Raw genomic sequence first — 20,092 nt, forward strand, 5'->3', positions numbered from 1 at the left:
GCTGGAAACCCTCACATAATAACCAGATTGTTTTCTGGCCAATGTACAGAGGCCAAACAGAGCCGTGCCTTTCCCGCGGCAGAGCGGACACTGCATCCAGGGGGAGAACACAGAGCACCGGGAACCGGAACCGGGGCGAGCCACCAGCCTCAGTGCAGCCCTTCAATGGTATACAGCTGCCAGGTTTAGCAAAGAAAAAGACAGGCTGCCCCGTTAAATTTGAATTTCAGATAAACAACAAATGATTTTTTTTTTTTGGTATAAGTATGTCACAGATACTGCATGGGACACACTGCTCATCTAAAATTCAAATTCAACCGAGCATCCTAGAGTTTATCTGGCAATCCTGGCAAAAGAAGGTGAGCTCTAGATTTTTGTAACCAGATTTTCTTTTGGAACCAAATTCTATCTCCTAATCCCTCCTTCACAACAAAATATAATCTGCACCCAAGATCTGGCAACATTAACCAACTTACCCAGGAAAGCGTTGAAAACCTGATAGCCTCTCATTGCCAACAGCCATTATTCTTATGTTCATTTTACAGGCACTCAGTGAGCACCCATCCCGTGGCAGGCACCATGCTCGGTGCCTAGAATACAATCCTTAAACACCTTCACAAAAAAGGGTAGAGTCATAAGGGTAAGCAACCAAAGAAAAACATAAGATTTTAAAACAGATTCAATTTGACCCCTTGTGGGGCATCTACTAAAATACAAGACATTGTGCTAGTCTCCAGTCAGAGGGGACGTGACCTTGCAGGATGTGTGGCTGGTCGTTAACCTATTCCCCAAAACAGCGCAGTGTCACCAATCTAACATAAAAGGTAATGAAACTGTATTTCGAGTGGCTCTCTTCTTTCCGATTAAGCTTCCTTGGTCTTCAGGATTGTCCGAAGATCAACATTTTATAGGAAGCTTACATAGGAGTGATACAATTAAAAAGCAAGCCATAGGTTGAGTTCCACCTGCCCTATTATTTGCATTCTGCTGGAGAGCACAGCAAACATTACTTCCAGGGCATTGAAGAAGTGGGAGTCTCACAACCTAAAATGTAAGTATTTTCATTTTATGTTTTTGAGGCAAAATTCACCTGACATAAAATTAAACACCTGAACGTGTACAATTCAGTGGCATTTAGTACATTCACGATGTCGTGCAACCACCACCTCTATTCAATTCTAAAACATATTCGTCACCTCAAAGAAAACTTGGTAACCATTAAGCTGTCACTCCCCATTCCTTCCTCCCTCAGACTCTGGCCATCCCCTATCTGCTTTCCCTCTCTATGGATTTATCCATTCTGGACATTTCATGTCAGTGGAATCATAAATACGTGTGTGACCTTTTGAGTCTGGCTCCTTTCACTTAGTATAATGTTTTCAAGGTTCATCCATGTTGTGGCATGTATCAGTACTTCATTTCTTTGTATGGGTGTCTAACATTCTGTTGTATGGATATACCACCATTTGTTTATCCATTCGTCTACTGATGGACATTTGGACTGCTTGTACCATTTGGCTATTGTAAATAAAGCTGTTATGAACATTCATGTACAAACAAGTATTTGAGTACCTGTTTTCAATTCTTTTGCATATATACGAAGAGAAACTGGTAGGTCATATGGTAAATCTATATTTAACTTTTTGAGGAACCATCAAACTGTTTTCCACAGTGGCTACACCATTTTACATTCCCACCAGTAATGTACAAGAGTACCAGTGTCCACATTTTCACCAAAACTCTCTCTTTTTTTTTTTTTGTATGTGCCCCTAGCAGGAACCGAACCTGGGACTCTCTGGTCTGCAGGCTGACACTCCAACCACTGAGCCAAACCAGCCAGGGCCAAAAATCACTTTCCATTTGTTTATTTGTTTATTATTATAGCCATCCTAGTGAGTGTGAAGTGGTATTTCACTGTGGTTTTGATTTTCACTCTCCTAATCACTAATGGTTTTGAGTATCTTCTCATAAGCTTGTTGGCCATAAGTATATCTACTTTGGAGAAATGTCTAGTCAAGTCCTTTGTCCATATTTTAATTGGTTTATACATATATATACACACACATATATGTATATATACATATAAAAGCAATACACACACACACACACACACACACACACACACATATTGATTTTCAGAAGAGAGGAAGGAAGAGGGAGAGAGAGAAAAACATCAGTCAGCCGCCTCCTGCATGCCCCCTTCCGGGGATCAAGCCTGAAACCTGGGCATGTGCCCTGACTGGGAATTGAACCAACTGGGGACCTTTTTGGTGCACAGGATGCCACTCAACCAACAAAGCCACATAGGCCAGGACAGGTTGTTTATATTTTTTGTGTTTGAGTTGTAAGAATTATTTACATATTCTGAACACTGGACTTTTATCAGATATATGATTTGCAAATGTTTTCTCCCATTCCGTAGGTTGCCTTTTTAGACTATTTTTTTCTTAAGAGCCAAGCTGACAGCCTTTGTCATTCTCCTGCATTGAGTGTGGAGCACACCTCAGCAATGGAGCAGACACTGATAAAACGTGAAGATAGTTATGAAAGTCTCCTCATTCCTGAAGCTAAAATTTCCTTTTAGTGTCAAATTAGGGTAACATCCCATGGGTTCCTCGGTTTTGACAGAAATGAAGAGTTGAGATTTCTTGTGAACTCCAGCTGGGAGGCTTGGAAAGAGTCAGCAGCCCCGGAAGAGTCTCAGAGAACAAAAGGATAAGAACTAACACCAAATAACACTTATAAACAACAAGTCGGGCTGTGTGAAATGATGAAGGCAAACTCGAAGCCAGGCTTGGAGAGGTGAGAGTGTCTCTTCTCACACTCCAGGGCTGGGGGAAGAGAACAATCCCCACAGGTCCAGGAAGGCGTGACGGGAATTGAGGAAAGTAGAGAAGCTTTGTTGACACCAGAATGCTCTGGATACTCATGTCTGTCTTTTCCAAGAGAAGGTGGGATACCTCGTTTAATGAGCTTGAGACTGTATTAGAAAGATTGCACTGGCCCCTTTGGGGTGGCCTGTTGGAACTTCTCCTCTCAAGTTTCTATGCTGATGAGCAGAAGCTGGATATGGGAGGAGGTTACTTCCCACCCACTGTGTGGTAATTCTGTGTTGGCTTGTATCCAAGGGTAAAAGCATGCTGGTAGAAAAGAGGAACGGTACACCTTTTAATCAGGATCATAAGTCAGAGTATCCTGAGGGCCCATGAAATTAAAGAAATAGTCTTCTTTAATTTAAAAGCTGCTTCTGTAGGTCAAGATCCCGACACAGTAAATGTCCCTAAATTCTGCTGGGAAGTCCAAGCTAAGGGTTCCCAACATTTACTGGGCATCAGCATACCTGGGGCTTTTAAAAATAGAGTTATCTGACATCTTTAGAATCAGAAAGTAGATTGGTGGCTGCCCGGGGCTGGGGTGGGAACAGGGAGTGACTTCTAAGAGATAACAAGGATCTCTGTGGGTGATAGAAATGTTCTAAACTTGAATTGTGATGGTGGTTGCACAACTCTACAAGTGTACTAAAAAACAATGAATCGGGCACCCAAAATGAATGCATTTTAATCTATTTAAACTGAACCTCAATAAAGCTGTGCAAAGAACATAAAGAATAAACTATGAAAGTCGTAGTACTATTCCTGTTTCGTGGTAGAAACAATATTCAGCTGTATTTAGCTTTACAAATACATTAACATGTTAAAAGCACTCATATATTTTCTCTATATAAATTCTTAGTTTCTCGTATAAATTCATATACTATTACACTCAAAAATACAGCTACCTAGGCTTTACCCTGATAAATTCTAATTCAAGTGTTTAACATAGGACTCAGTTGTCTGTATTTCTCTCTCCTCTCTCTTTTTAAAAATCTCTCCAGGTGACTATAAAGGTATAGCCAAGTTTGAGAGTCACTGATGTAAACCAAAAGGGAATAAAACAGGGAAGGCACCTTATTTCTTACTTTATCTTATTTTATTTTACTCCTATCCATTAGGGATCTCATCACAAAGAAAAATTTTCTGTCAAAAAAAAAAAAAATTGTAATCATGAAAAGGGCAGTAACTTTGGGGCCCTGGGACATTAGAAAGTTGGAGATTTTAACCCGGAGTGAAATAACCAGCCTTGAACAAACCGCACAGATGGAATGTCTATCCCCGGGGTCATGCCTGCAGATGCTAACACATCCCAAGGGTGTTCTAGGAAAGTCTGAACTTCAAATACTCTTTCCTTGAAGCCCATAAATCAACAAAATATTTTAGGGGGGAGGACCTGGGGTGGGGGGGCAGGAGAGGGAGTCTTGTCTTTCTCTGTACAAGAACTTGTCATATTTTAGATTCTGAATCATGAGTTAACATTTCAAAAGTCCAGAAAATATAACGCTTTGGCTTCCAAATTACAGCTCACAGAATTAGCTTATAGACTGAGAAATTAATTGACCAAACAATAGCCATGGGCCCATTCCTGATACACCAGGAAAGTAAACTGAGGCAAAAATAGGTGATATTGCTTTTAGCCTTTTGAGTGTGTGTGTATTTTTATATAACTAGAGAGAGACTGGGAATTTGAACTCACATTTTCAGTATTTTACAAAAACTCCCTCAGAGGGTTGTTATAAAGGTTGAACGAGATAATGATACATGCAATGTGCCCAGTCTAGTATCTAGCACGCAGCAAACCTTATCTAGAATTGCTTCCCTAAAGATGAAAATGGGGCCAGTGGTCTGAGATCTGCTTGGAGCAGTTCCAGAAATCTGACTTCTGAACACCACCAGCTCCATTGGAGGAATGTACTGGCTGGGGTCCACATTCACGCAATGACAGCTCACGCTGGTGCAAGGCCAAGTCCAGTTTGATCTCTACCCTATATTTCTTTTGGAAACATGCAAGTAAGTGTCCAGACAAAATCACAACATCTGTGCCTCTCCTGCTGCGGCTAGAAGATGGGAATGAGGAGCAAAATGGCAATCCGTCCTCTGCACCTGGCTGGGTAGATGCCTGTGAACCCTCCATGCTCTAAAGGGGAAATATCTGCTCTGCTACAAAGAGCTAGGAAAACAATTTTCTCAAAAATAAACAGTTCCCAAGAGAGCAATGGTCTGGAAAAATTCCTCTGAGATTCTCTCAGGCTCTGAATTAAACAGTAAGCAACTTTTTAAGCCAACAATTGTGATTCATACCCTCCAAACATAACACACACACTACACTTGCACACAACTCTGAAGAGTCACAGTGGTTCTGAAAATTAGGCAAAACACACACACACACACACACACACACACACACACACACACCCCTCATTACTGCAGCAGGACTCCCAGAATCCCCTACCGGGAGCCCCAGACACGGCACAGCTGCTCTGCCCCCTCTGAGGTCCTACAAATTCTCACAGAATCTTCCCCCTGGAAGCATATCTCCTCCACACAGTAGTACACAGGAAAATAGCCCTATAAATTATGAGCAGGAAGAAATAAAATTTAAAACATTCTTTGTTATTAGTATATCTGTATTTGCTTTTCGTCTCTAATTTGCAAGTACTTATTTAGCTATCTACTCTCTAAAAGTTATTTTAAGAAGATAAAGGTTAATCAGACAAAGACCTGCCTTCAAAATCACACTTATTATCTAATAAGAGTGGTAAGATTTTCAAAGGAAAAAAAAGTAAATATAAGATGATAATGAGCCCTAGAGGGTTTGGCTCAGCGGTTAGAGCGTCGGCCTGCGGTCCGGAGAGACCGGGGTTCGGTTCCTGCTAAGAGCACGTACCTCGGTTGCAGTTTGTGTCCCTTTCACATCGATGTTTCTCTCTCTCTCTCTCCCTCCCACTCTATCTGAACAAAATATAGAAAAATGTCCTCGGGTGAGGATTAAAAAAATAAAAATAAATAAATAAATAAAGATGATAATGATACTGATAATATTTAACAATTAATAAGCTCTTACTCTGGGCATGCACCTCACACACACTACCACTTTCAATGACCCCATGAGAGAGTTATCACCCCTGATCGGCAGATGTGCAAGCTGAGTCTTACCGGGCCTAGGTTCTTTCTTTAAAGGTTATAGTTAATAACAACTAGAATCCATTAACCATACACACGGCTACCTCTATGACATAAGAATGGTGTATTGTATCTCATGCCATTTCTGAAAGTCACATACTTTGACAATGTTTTAAAATTTCAATTAGATCTGAATTGACAGGGTCAAACTCAATGTTTGGAGTTAACACATAACAAAAGACCTGAGTCCCCTACAGACCAGCACACACTCCAGTGTTTAAGGGAAGTAGTTTCTGGATTAGTTTTGTATTATGTTAAATCACAACATTCTCTTATTCCACTTGTCAAGTCATGTGTCCAGTTGCCTTTCAATCTCATTCCTAAATATTCTTGCACAAGACGACTTCTTGGGCCACTTTCCCAGCAATCACAGGGGTTGAATTAAGATTCTGCATATTCATTTATCACTTAGCATTTCTCCGACCTCAACGTCACAATGATCTGGAATCTTGTCGTTCTGATTCTGGTGCCATTTTGAAACCCATCTGTCCAAGCCTTACTAGTATTATAAATAAGGCCCAATACAAGTGATTATTTAATATAAACTGTTAGTGTTAAAACAGATTTGTAGAAAATGACCCCATAATCCATCACCCCTAGTATAAAATGACCCTTTTTATATAACTTTCTAGTCTTTTGTCAAATTTATATTTAACAAAGTTATCACATTTAACATTATAGTGTATGTAAAATTGTGTCTTTTTTCCCCTATAACATGTTGAATCATCTTTATAACCATATTTTACTAATCATGTCTGTATAGTTGAATATTTAGGATGATGGAATGTTTTTGCTACTACAAATATTATCCAACAGATCTATGCATATAACATTTCCAGTATTTTCGGTGTTTTACCTAGGTTCGGTTCCCAGAAGTAAGATTACTGTGTCAAGTAATTTTAAATTTTAAAATCTCTTGATGAACCCTAGCTTTAAAACCAAAAAAAGGGAAAAGAAACCATACAGGGCACTGTCTCTGTTCTGTTGCAGTCATCCGGATTCCCGGAAGACCCTCAGAGCTTTGGTTGAAGGGGGGCCATCTGTTCCATAGATTCCTCTAAAGCCGAGCCCGGCCCGCGTGACCCCAGGCCCCGCGTGACCCCAGACCTGAGGTGTCCAGCCAGCAGCACTCACCTTCTGCCCTCCCACTGCCCTTCTGCCTGCTGTTGCGCAGAGGCAGCACCTCCAGCAACGTGATGCCGGAACTCTCCAGAACATTCACTTCCACCGTCAGCCTCCCCACCAGCTGCTGGGGCCGCACACTGATGACGTGCTCGTACTTCCCAAGCCGCCTCTGCAAGAGCTCTTCATAACTCAGGAAGAAGGCGGCTTTGTCCTTGCTGGGAATGAGGACGGAGGCCCTGAACGTTTCGGTCCCCTTCTCCCTGTGGGCACGAGAAAAGGGACAGAGGGTCGGGGGAAGCCAGGTTCCCTCAAGTCCCCTTGGGGCACCGGCCAAACTCTATGTAACAGTCCTTAGAAATTAAAAGTAAAATTGGCATTGGGAAGGCCTGCACTAGAGGAAGGTGGCAAAGGTTCAAAGAATAGAAATAGTGGAGAATCCAACACTACTGGACTCTCCTGCCTCTCCTGAGTCAGACCCGAGAAGGCGAAGGGGGAAGGGGACTGAGACAGGCCAACTGCTGGAAAAGAGGGCTTTGGGGTCCAGATGTGAATGGCAGTCTCTTCTTTGCGGGAATGGCCAAGTAAACCAGACGTTTTACGTAACTTTAAAATAGCTAGCTATGAGGTTTTTATACCTTGGTAAAGGTTGGTGGATATGTTTAAGGGACAGGTAAAAAGTAAAGGATTACAGAGCATATAAAAAATGCAAATTGCCCTGGCCGGTTTGGCTCAGCGGTTAGAGCGTCCGCCTGCGGTCTGGAGAGACCCGGGTTCGGTTCCCGCTAAGGGCATGTACCTCGGTTGCAGTTTGTCCCCGGCCCTGGTTGGTCGTGCGGGTGGCGGCCACTCGATGTGTTCCTTTCACATCGATGTTTCTCTCTCTCTCTCTTCCTCTCTCTCCCTCCCACTCTGTCTGTACAAAAAATGGAAAAATGTCCTCGGGTGAGGATAAAAAAAAAAAAAGACTGACACTTAAACCCATTATTGTAAAATTTCAGAATAACAGACAGAGAAAACGAATAACAGGAATGGTATTAGACCACATTAAATGCATCATCAGTAATACTGGGTGTTGTCAGGCACTGGAGCAATGTCTTCAAAGTTCAGATGGCAAATTATTCTGAACCTTAAATTTCATAGAGTCAACACTTTAATCAAGGTCTCAGAAAGTTTGCCTCTCATGCACTCACTTTGAGTAAGTTACTACAGGATATACTCCAGCAAACTGAAGGTGAAAATCAAGATAATATGGAATACAAGAAGTAATGAAACCCAACCAGGTAAAAATAAAAAGATATCCCAAAGTAAATATATGTGATGAAACTACAAAGCAATGACAGTCTTCCGAGGTCTGGAGACACCTGTTTCTTCATATTTAACAGCACAGGAATCAGGCTGTGTCTCCCAGTTAGTGATGCCTTCCAGTTGCTGTTGACAATGAAATGGATGTCATTGCTTGCAGAAAGTTGATCATAGCTGTTCACTTAGTCACCATTTCAAAAGAGTTAGTGTCTTGCTAAATGTTAACTGTGACAAAATTAAGTTTTATCTCATAAGAAAATCAATTAGAAACTCCAGGAAAAAAACAAAAATGTATATATGTCGTGCTACAACTAAACTAAACTGTGGCATGATTCTGAACAATGTATGAATTATAAAACAAAATAATCCTGATAAAGACCCTTTGGAGCAGTGAACACACAATGCAGTGTACAGATGATGTGTTGTAGAAGTGTGCACCTGAAACCTGTATAATTTTGTTAACCAGTGTCATCCCAATAAATTCAATAAAAAGATATTGTTGTTGTTTTTCAGGTTAAGTTTTAATAACCTGTTGTGGCAAGGGAGATTGCATACCAGAAGCATCATGGAGCATTTTGCCAAAAAAAGGAGGACACGGGGTTATTATAGGACTGGGGGAAGGGTGGAATGTGGGTAAAGTTATATGAAGCAGTGCTTGGAGTTCACAGAAAAGCAGGGCTGTGTTAAAGCATTTAATATCAGCCTGAACTAAGAAGCAAACTCAAGGTTTTTTGTTTTTAGGAGCTACAAAATTAAGATAACTGGACTTTTGTGTCTGACGACCCCTTATCTGAAGCTGTGGACCTTGGCTGCTTTTCATGATCGAAGTGAACTCATGACTCACATGTTCTGTTCTCGATAACAGGATTGCCAACAGAAAAGTTTCTGACAGCCTATGATTTTAGGGAACACGCTTTCTCAAAACAACATCCTTTTATTAATGAACAAAAAGTAGGTTTGCACATTCACAACATTTTATCTAGATACTAAGATCATTTTTCTCCACAGGGGCTGGTAGAGAGGGAGATAGAATCTTAGTATACCGGATGGCTCTGCAGTTCATGTTAGCTGTGTATCATTAAAAGTAAATGCTATTTCTCGACTTTCAATGTTTAGATTCAGTTTACAGATAAAACAAAAAATGCAAATATCATGACAGATCAGAATTTAAATGTTAGTAACTCTGACAATGCAAAAGTACATGATAAGATAAGGGAAGATTGGGTGCTGGGAATGAAAGCAGAAAGGTAATAAAGTGCAGGAGAGGAAATATTATCGAAGATTGTAGGGCTAGTCTAAGATGGTGTAACTGCTGGGACTGATGAGAGGAGAAGCAATAATAATGTCAAAATTTGGAATGCAGAGGGAGAACAGAAGCATTGTAATTATGCTAAATCCTGTGACTTCACAGCAGAGAATCAACAGAGAATGTCTGATTTTTATCAAGAAATTTGTAAAAATCAAGACTATCATAAAAGTTCAATGACAAAAAAACTACAGAAATATTAGAAGTGATGTTTCTAGGAAGTGGGACTGCTAAAATGTTCTTTTTTACTATTAATCCTTATCTATTATGCTGTTGACCAGGTATATTTTAATTATTGTTATAATAAAAAATAAAAAGAAAATAAATACTTAAAAAAATTTTTTTTAATTTTTCAGTGATCCCACTTCTAGGAATATATCCTAAAAATCCTGAAATGCCGATCAGAAAGGATATATGCACCCCTGTGTTCATAGTAGCACTATTTCCAATTGCTAAGATCCAGAAACAGTCCAAGTCCCCATCAGTAGATGAGTGGATAAAAAGCTGTAGTACATTTACACAATGGAATACTATGCAGCTGTAGAAAAGAAGGATCTCTCACCCTTTGAGACAGCATGGATGGAACTGGAGATTATTATACTAAGCAAAATAAGCCAGTCAGAGAAAGACAAGTATCACAAAATCTCACTTATAGGTGGAATCTAATGAACAAAATAAACTGATAAACAAAACAGAACCAGAGACATGCAGGCATGTCTAATGAATCTCAGATGGAAGTGGGAAGTGAGAAGAGATTAACCAAAGAACTTATATGCATGTAGGCATAGTCCATGGACACAGACAATAGTACGGTGAAGCCCGGGACCGACTGATGGGGAGAGTGGGGGGAGTGGGGTGGAGGGGGTCAGTGGGGAAAAAAGGGGGGATATCTGTCAACAATAAAGACAAATTTTTTTAAAAGAAAATACACACATAAAGAAAGAAAAGAGATCAAGATGGCTAGGCAGAAAGGTAGAAAATTTGACACTTTGCTAAAATGAATTTTTAATTCCTTAGTTTAATGGCACTTACCCATTATCTTCTGTGGTTTTATTCCTTTTCTCTTTTACCTTATCACCATTTTTCTTTTCTTTCTCTGTAATTTCTCCCTGATATACCTTGTCTCCAATTAGCCTGAAAATAAGAGACAGCTGGGTTAGCAGCTTACAGTTCCAAGACAAATGCAAACAGGGATCCCATAACCATGACAACAGTAGAAAATATTTTTATTTGCCTCTTGGATATGCAGAAACTACATTCCAAACCAGGGCATTACCCTTGAATCATTCATTTCATTCTAGGGCAATGTTCAACAAGTACGAATGGTAAAACCTAACCCCAGGTGCCTCTATTATTCTTCAGGAAGAAATCAAAAGATCTGCTCAAACAAACTTCCACGATGATTCACCAACTTGAATCTTGCCCAGGCCTAAAATTCCAAGCAAACACCTCCCCTCTTTTGCATATCTTTATCATCCACTGGGAAAAGAAGACGTATAGCTAACACTGCCAAGGTTTCATGCTGCCTCGTCATTCAGAGCTCAGCCTAAACATTGCTTCTTCTGAGCCATCTCACTGATTTCCCTACCTCAACAAGCCCCTCTCTGTTCTGTTTGCCATTTTTATTGCATTTGCTACAGTCTGAAATGATCTCGTTTATTGGTGTGTTTACTCATTATTATTATTATAACATTTCTGGAGCAGAGCAGCATGTCTCTTTCATAGAAGTGTACAATCACTTTGTAGAGTGCCTGGCCTGAAGTGGGTACTCATTTCTTGGAGCGAAGGAGAGAAAGAAAGAGGAAATGAAGAGGTCCTAGAAAGGAGGAAGAAAGGAAGAGAAAGAGGGAAGAAGGGAGAAGGAAGAGAAGGAGGGAGGGAGGGCAAGAAGAAATGAATCAGCCTTTTGACCCCTGTACCATCCTCCACTGGGAAAGAAATTCTTACAGTCAAAAGGCTGTGGGCCACACATCATTCTCCAGCTCACCCTGACCACCCTGCACAGAAGTCATTCCGGGGTGTCTGATCAGTGTCACCTACGTAGTGAAGTTGGTGATGAAAGCGGCCGCTGGAATCTGCATCAGAAACTCAATCTCTTGGTCCTCAGAGCCTCTGTTCAGCATTCTGCAGGAAACCGTAGTGAAGGCATAGCGAGAAATAATGGTCGACTTCACCGAGAATTCTGTCATCAAAGGTTTGGTTTTCTGTTGGAATTGAAACACATTATTCTCATTGATGTGCGAAATCATGATTCAACCATTTGGGGTAGAAGTGGGTCTTTTTTGTCCATAAGAGAACAAATCTTTGATTTGGGCGACTTTGGCGTGTGATTCTTCACCTCTCTGTCTTTCCTGACCTTCCCACTTTTCACTCCCCCACTGGTGAGACCGCCATGAACAACCAGTTTATGACGTAGAAGCAGATGTTCTCACCTAACTTTAACAAACACAGGCAGTTAAAATTTCCAGTCTGACAGAGACTGTACATTGCTTAAGCAGTTTAATGAATTATTAGAATTTTAGAACTGTGTGAAGTTTGTAATATTTTTCTGTTATAAATGTTTGGATCGCATGTATGGGATCACCAAATTGATCAAAAGTCAGAGCATGCCTAAAGAAGTTCTCCTTTTCAAACTAATTTCAATATCCACTTAGAGACACTACAATCCCAGCTTTCAACCATTTGGGCTACAATCGCATTATTGTAAAACGGAAACCGGTACTGAGCTCAAGAAAATGTTTGGGGAATCAGAATTCAGAAAAAGGAAGCCATATGCTAATTAAATTTACCCTGAAAGCCTCTCATAAGGACAGTATCTGCTCCTTTAAGATGAGGTTTGTTTCGTGGACATGGACAACCGTGTGGTGATAGTGGGGGGCAGGGGGAGAAGGGGGTGTGGAGGTGGAAGAAGATATAGAGGGGATAAATGGTGATGGAAAAAATAAAACAAAAAAGTGTGTTGATCCCTGGTCTACACTATTTGAACAGATAAGGTCCTGATATCCATCGGTACACATCTTTACTGATTGGTGTGTTTTAGGAAGAGATCACAAATTAATTGCCCATAGACATTTTTATTTGACTTGCACAATCCATAAAAGTTTTCAAGTTTAGGTGACAACATTTAAAAATTGGGAAAGGTCACATAAAAATCCATAATGCCCGCTCCCTTTTTTATCCTCACGCGAGGACATTTTTGCACCCATCTTCAGATAGAGCGGGTGGGAAGGAGGGAGAAAGAGAGAGAGAGAAAAACATCAATGAGAGAGACACATCGAGTGGCTGCCACCCACACGGCCACAACCAAGGCCGGGGACAAACTGCAACTGAGGTACGTGCCCTCAGCGGGAACCAAACTGGGACTCTCTGGTCCGCGGGCCAACGCTCTAACCGCTGAGCCAAACCGGTGAGGGCCCCCCTTTTTTTTTGAAACACAAAGTGGGGCCACTCTGTGCCTCCCGGCATGAGCAGGAGCTGCTAGCTCTAATGGCAGCTGCCTCTTGAGGTCAGAACCAGTACTTCCAGCTCCCCAGGCCCTGCCAACCCCGACTGTCTCACTGATGCCGAGGCTGAGAGTGAGTAGCCATTTTCACTGGGATTTCTCTTATTCCCAGCCTATTTCACTTATTGATGTCCTCTGTTCTACTAAATTATAAATGCCCACAATTTGCACACCTATATTTACAGCAGCATTTTTCACAATAGCTGAAATGTGGAAACAACCCAAGTGTCCATTGGATTAATAGACAAACAAAATGTGGTCTGTCCATACAATGGGATGCTATTCAGCCTTTAAAAGGAAAAGAATTCACCCGGCCAGTGTGGCTCAGTGGATGGAGTGTCCTCCCATGGACTAGAGGTCCTGGTTGGATTCCCAGTCAGGGCACATGCCCATGTTGCAGATTCGATCCCCAGTAGGGGGCATGCAGGAGGCAACCTATTGTGCTTCTCTCTCACATCAATGTTTCTATCTCTTTCTCCTTTCCTCTCTCTCTCAAAAAAAAAATCAATGAAAAGATATTTAAAAGAGAAAAATTTCTGACATGTGCTACAACACAAATGAACTATGAGGACATTATGCTAAGTGAAAAAAATCAGACACCAAAGAACAGATACTATGGGATTCCACTTATATTAATTTACTAGACAGAAAGTAGAATGGTGGTTTCCAGGGGCTGGGAGAGGGGGAGAGAGGGGAGTTACTGTTTACTGGGTACACAGTTTCAGTTTTGCAAGAGGAAAAGAGTTACGGAGATGGATGGGGGTGATGATTGCGTGACAGTGTAAATGTACTTAACACCACTCATCCGTACACTTTAAAGTGTTAAGGTAAATTTAATGTTATGGGTATTTTACTACAATAACAAAACAATGAAAGAAAAAGTAATTTATTTTTAAATGGCCACAGATTCTTTGCTTTTCGTGTCACTGGGAGCTGGGGTTCAAGTCACTTCCCTTGGAATCTGGGCCTTCGTGACTCGCTTCCCCTTGAGAACCCACAGGAAGTGATGTCCCGGTGCTCCCAGGCCAGGTCACAGGGAGCCTCGCCATTTCAACTCGAGTCTGTCGGAACAGCTCTCCGGAGGCTCTGAGTCACCACGTCGGGTGAGACTGTCATAGAGAGGCCGGGCGTGGGCACTGCAGTGGCCGCGGCAGTGAAGCCCAGCGGCCGTAGCACCCAGCGACCTCCTTCGACGTCATGTGGCCAGAAGACAGCTTCAGCCCAAACCCTGCCGCACACCTGGCGCAATAATGGTCGTGGCTTTAAAGCTCCTGAGTTTGGGGAAGATTTTTATACAGCATAAAACTGGAACACCTGCCCCGCCTCTTTAGCCGGTTTAGGGTTTGCAACCCTACTGTCATGGGGCTTGCACTTGAGTGCGATTCAGTCATTTTCTCAGTGATTCTTAGCGTTCCGCTCTCTCTGATCTCTACGTGTTTTGTTTTGTTTCGTGAACCAGACTTCTGCATATTAGAAACACCCTTGAAATTTTTCCGGAAGAAGTTACAGTATACATTATAAAGATGAAATATATAGAATAAGATTCTCGCCCTGGCCGGTTTGGCTCAGTGGTTAGAGCGTTGGCCTGCAGTCCGGAGAGACCCGGGTTCCGTTCCCGCTAAGGGCATGTACTTCGCTTGCAGTTTGTCCCCGGCCCTGGTTGGTCGTGAGGGTGGCAGCCACTCGATGTGAACCTTTCACGTCGATGTTTCTCTCTCTCTCTCTCTCCCTCTCTCTCCCTCCCACTCTATCTGTACAAAAATTGGAAAAATGTCCTCAGGTGAGGATAAAAAAAAAAAAAGAATAAGATTCTCAGGTCCAATCCCCTCACTTGACCAATGCAGGTCAAAGGTCACACCGGAAGGAGGGAATAAACCCAGCTCTGGAACCTGGAGTCTCTGGCTGCCAGTCCTGCCTCTTTCATCAAGGGTTCACAGAGGAGCCTGGCCATTCAAGGTTTTCCCCAGCAATCATTGTTAGATGGGCCATAAAATATAGAACTCCAGAGCATGCCAGATATAACTGTCCTTGTTGCCAATTCAAAACTTACCCGTGAACCTCAGTTATCGTCCATTAAATTGTCAGCGTTCAAGACAAAGGACGTTAAGCTGAACTCGCTCTGCACTGTGTTCATATTCTGATATTTTCCAAAAATTCTTATCAGCCTATCACTGAACTCTTTTACATAAAAGCAGAGTACTGTTAGGGGAAAATCGTGTTACGTTCACATCTTAGATAAGAGTGTACAGCTCTAACTGTATCAAATTCCAAATAATTTAGCCTTTAGTAGAGAGTCCTTGCCTAGTATTATTTTTTAAATAATTAAAAATCTCCTTCTCTTGGTACATTTGTGACTATTGGTGTCATGTTGATTTGCTGCCCTTTATAAGATAATTATCAATTATAATTTTACTGAACTTAAAATGCGAAAATTAGAGATGCCTGACAAAAGACTAAGTTTCCCTCTACTGTGGTATCTTCTTCTATCCTGAATTAACATTATGGGTATAGTAGAATTTTCCACAATGTTACATCACGAATAGGAGGCATAATTTATGGATCCAAAAGACAGGCTGGGGAAAGTTTTCAGAACTATTTTAGTTTTACTGCTTCTGCCTGGTTACTGTGTTCCGAAAGGAGCTTGTGCTGTTGCTTTGGAGTCTCAGCCGGTGCCCTTCTGTTCAGCTCCCTCGGTCTGCAATCCACTGAAGTCAGGTAGGTGCGAATCTGTCCCTTGCTGCCCTCACGTACCCATCCCTGATCCCTGTCCCTACCAGACTGTAAACACGCGAAGAACAAGAACCAAGACTTGTTTTTTTCTTTCTACCCACAACTCTCAGCATAGAGTAAAACTCAAAAATATCTATGGAATTGAATTGGATTTTTCTGAATCTTAAACAATTAAAGAATAATGCATACCCCGGGAAAAGGAATGGTAATAAACTAGTATTTATTAAACACTGCGGTAGACTGAATTCTATAAATGATGGAGAAGAAATATTACATGTGGTTCCTTCTCTCAAGGTACTATGATAATACTGAGAAGAAAGTGCACCTTACGGGCTATTAGTCCTCACAGTTTCAGAAGAAAGAGAAATCAGCGAGGACTGTAAATATAAGAAAGGGTTATAAAACAGACCTAGACTATGATGTGGTGAAAGAGAACAAAAAGAACATTCTAGAAACACAAAATTCATGGAAGTCAGAATGAACCACATCCCATTCCTGGAAAAAGAATAGAACAGTTTAATTAGAAAGAAGGGTAAATTGTGAGGAGAGTATTGGACAGGTTTGCCAAATTGTCAGAAAATGGACAACCCCCAAAACTTGGACAAAACGGACAAAACTTGGAACGGTCAATATTTGTGAAAGTCTGTCATAAAGGGAAAGCTATAAAATGGTTGCCTGAATTTTTCCCAATGCACAGTTCTAAAAAAATCCAACCTCTTTCCATTTTGATACTTAACTCATTTCTTCTGGAGATGTCAACTGGAAAATCGGGGGCAAAATTCAAGTCTTCCTGTGACATAATAATTTCTTCATTATTTTTCTACAAAAGCTAAACAGATGGAAAAACAGTTTGAGGCAGGGAGTGTCTTAATTAGCTTCTCAAGGGACCAAACGTTTCTGTGTGACTCATGTGCGTCACTTAAAATCAAGCCACCCAGAGGATGTCCTGAATTGCCCAAGATGCCATCTGGAAATGTAACTGAGGAATGTTCGCGACAGCATTTGCCAGAAGTCAGGCCTCTTCCCGGAAGATTAACCTTTTGTTGTTTTATTCTGGTCTCCTGGTTCTTCAGTGATTATTAGGAGAGATAATTTTGGAGGTGGTAGAGAACCTCAGAAATCATCTAACTCAGCTCCCCCTCACCTTATGAAGGAAAAGCCCGGGGCTTGGCAGTTGGCTGAGGAAAACAACAGAGCCTGTGTTGTTATTACATGAAGCAGAAGACCTCCAGATGAGACCCCTCCCTGACGAAGCACCTGTATTTGTCACCTTCGAGAAATTACCCCTCTGACAGAGGGTGCATTAGCTCTGGGTTGCCTATCTGCGGTAATACATTCTACTTCACAATATTTCATTACGTTTAGAAGAGAGGAAAGATAAAATGCAATCATCACTTTTCTGTTGGAGAAAAACCCACTCCATACACCTCCCAAAAAAAGATAAACCATGGTGGTTAAAGTGGAGAGTAGGGAGACAGACACATGTATAACTAACCCTCTTTGAGGTGATGACACCCAGCACTGTGCTACCTGCTGTACTGACTATACTTTCTTATTTTCTATATTCTTCTTATTATTTTTTTTAATCCTCACCCGAGGATATTTTTCCATTTATCTTCAGAGTGGGAGGGAGGGAGAGAGGAAGAGAGAGAGAAACATCGATGTGAGAGAGACACATCGACTGGTTGCCACTCACACAACCCCAACCGGGGCCAGGGGACGAACCACAACTGAGGCACGTGACGTTGGCCAGAATCAAATCCGGGAGTCTTTGGTCCGTGGGCCAACACTAACCGCTGAACCAAACTGGCCAGGGCTCTTATTTTCTATATTCTCGATGATCTGGTATTTGGGGCCATGATCCCAGGGCTAGCTAATTTCTGCAGATAGCAAACAACTCTCCTATCAACACACCTTCGATATACAACCAACCAGTCCAGAGTGCACACTCCCAACCACCTCCTTTACCAAACTCTCACACATTCAGCCAATATTCGTCTGCCCTAAATCACCCCCAGACAACTAGGGACCACCATGGTAGTCCAGAGCCTGCCAAAATTATTCATACTGTCCAATCCTAAGCTTATTCACCAATTCCTTCCTGCAAAAACCCAATAAAGGCTCTGGGCTATGCTCTCCTGTGCCCTTCTGCCTCCTGAACGACCCTGTGCTTCCCCGAGTGGCCCCGTGGGGTGCGCTGTGCCCCTGCTCCTACAGCTGTGAATACAAACTTCTTCCTTCATGATAATCATTTCCCTGTCTGCCTGTCTCACCATACCTGCTTAAAACAAACCCACGCTACAATTTTAGTATATCTGCCATGAAGAGGATGCTAGAAGAAGATTCCATGGGTAGGTTAAACGATGACAGTGAATCGTTTTAGGAAAATCAGGTCAGTATCTGTTAAGCAGCATGGAGACTCACACAGAAAGACACCCTGCTTTTCAAACTATAAACATTTTTTGTGTGTGTGATGTCAGAGAGCTTCAGAAAAAGGTTATCTAATTAATTAAGAATGAAATCAAGCAAATCCCTAAGGTCCATGAGCTGGCAGAGATAATGAGCACCAGCTGTTGCCACCCACATTCTATTCATTAATTAGAGTAGAGGACATTCAGATTAGGATGGCACAGCTGAGTATAAACTATAAGGAGACTCATAGGGTAGACAGGCTGCAGAGCCTGGCTGGAGCCAGACCACACGGGGCCTCATATGTTCTTAGAATTAATCCTACATGTGATGCGGAATCATTAAAGACATTTGTAAAAGAAAGTGAAGCATCAGGTCTGCTGCGGGTACCAGCTGAATGAGCAAATCAAGTTCATGCGAAAAAATCATAATACATGTAAAAGTGAGACTTTTAAAATTCCTAGAGATTTCTAAATATGTCTGGGCAATTACATAAACAATCTTAGTCATGGGGTTAAGAAAACTTTTGTAATCAAGAATGAAAACTCAAAGGCTATAAAGAAAAGATAAATTTATCACTTAGAAACTTAAAACTTTCAACTGGTCAATATACCATAAACAAAGTTAATAGACAAATAACATGTTTAGGAGAGAATTCTTCCAACTTAGAAGACAGAGTATCTGTAACATACAAAGATATCTGAAATACTGATAATTAAGGGATAAGAGAGAAATGAATCTAGGATCTGAAAAAATCAATTCACAGCAGAACAACTCTGAAAGACCAATAAATATATAGAAAAATGCCCAAACTCGTAAGTATTTAGGGAAATGCAAGTTAATGGAACAATGAAAAATCACTTTATATCTAAGAGACTGGCAAATCAAAAAAGAGTAGTTATATTTAGTGTTGGCAGAAGTGTGCATATTCATCATGCTGATAGAAATAAAGTCAATGCAAATAGTATTAAGAGTACAGCATTCAAAAAGCACTCTGTCATACAACTCCACAAAAGGAAGACAAAGAACCCAATTAAAAAATGGGCAGAGGAGCTGAATAGACACCTCTCCAAACAGGACATACAAATGGCCAAGAGACATATGAAGAAATGCTCAACATCACTAATCATCAGAGAGATGCAAATTAAAACAACAATGAGGTATCACCTCACACCTGTCAGAATGGCCGCCATCAACAAATCATCAAACAACAAGTGTTGGCGAGGGTGTGGAGGAAAGGGAACTCTAGTACACTGCTGGTGGGAATGCAGACTGGTGCAGCCGCTATGGAAAACAATATGGTGCTACCTCAAAAAATTAAAAATTGAACTTCCATTTGACCCAGTGATCCCACTGCTGGGAATATACCCTAAGAAGCCTGAAACACCAATCAGGAAGAATATATGTACCCCCATGTTCATAGCAGCACTATTTACAATAGCTAAGATCTGGAAACAGCCCAAGTGTCCACCAGTAGACGAATGGATAAAAAAGCAGTGGTACATATACACAATGGAGTACTATGCAGCGGTAAGAAAGAAAGATCTCTTATCCTTTGAGACGACATGGAGGGACCTGGAAAGTATTATCCTAAGTGAAAGAAGCCAAGCAGAAAAAGACAAATACCACATGATCTCACTTATATACGGAATATAATGAACA

The 20,092-nt window shown here is 41.3% G+C and overlaps 1 protein-coding gene across 1 annotated transcript in view; it reads right to left on the reverse strand.

Moving 5' to 3' along the window:
• The window catches only part of ITIH5 (inter-alpha-trypsin inhibitor heavy chain 5), a 76,444-nt gene that overhangs the window by 44,584 nt on the left and 11,768 nt on the right, over positions 1-20,092 (reverse strand). Inside the window, exons 3-5 of the mRNA XM_036242121.1 lie at positions 11,830-11,993; positions 10,822-10,923; positions 7,191-7,441 (exon numbers count right to left, since the gene is read on the reverse strand). Coding sequence (XP_036098014.1) covers positions 7,191-7,441; positions 10,822-10,923; positions 11,830-11,993 — 517 coding nt within the window. The remainder of the gene's footprint in view (positions 1-7,190; positions 7,442-10,821; positions 10,924-11,829; positions 11,994-20,092) is intronic.

Source organism: Molossus molossus, unplaced genomic scaffold, assembly GCF_014108415.1.
Source record: "Molossus molossus isolate mMolMol1 unplaced genomic scaffold, mMolMol1.p scaffold_m16_p_1, whole genome shotgun sequence".
In the NCBI taxonomy this organism is placed as follows: domain Eukaryota; kingdom Metazoa; phylum Chordata; class Mammalia; order Chiroptera; family Molossidae; genus Molossus; species Molossus molossus.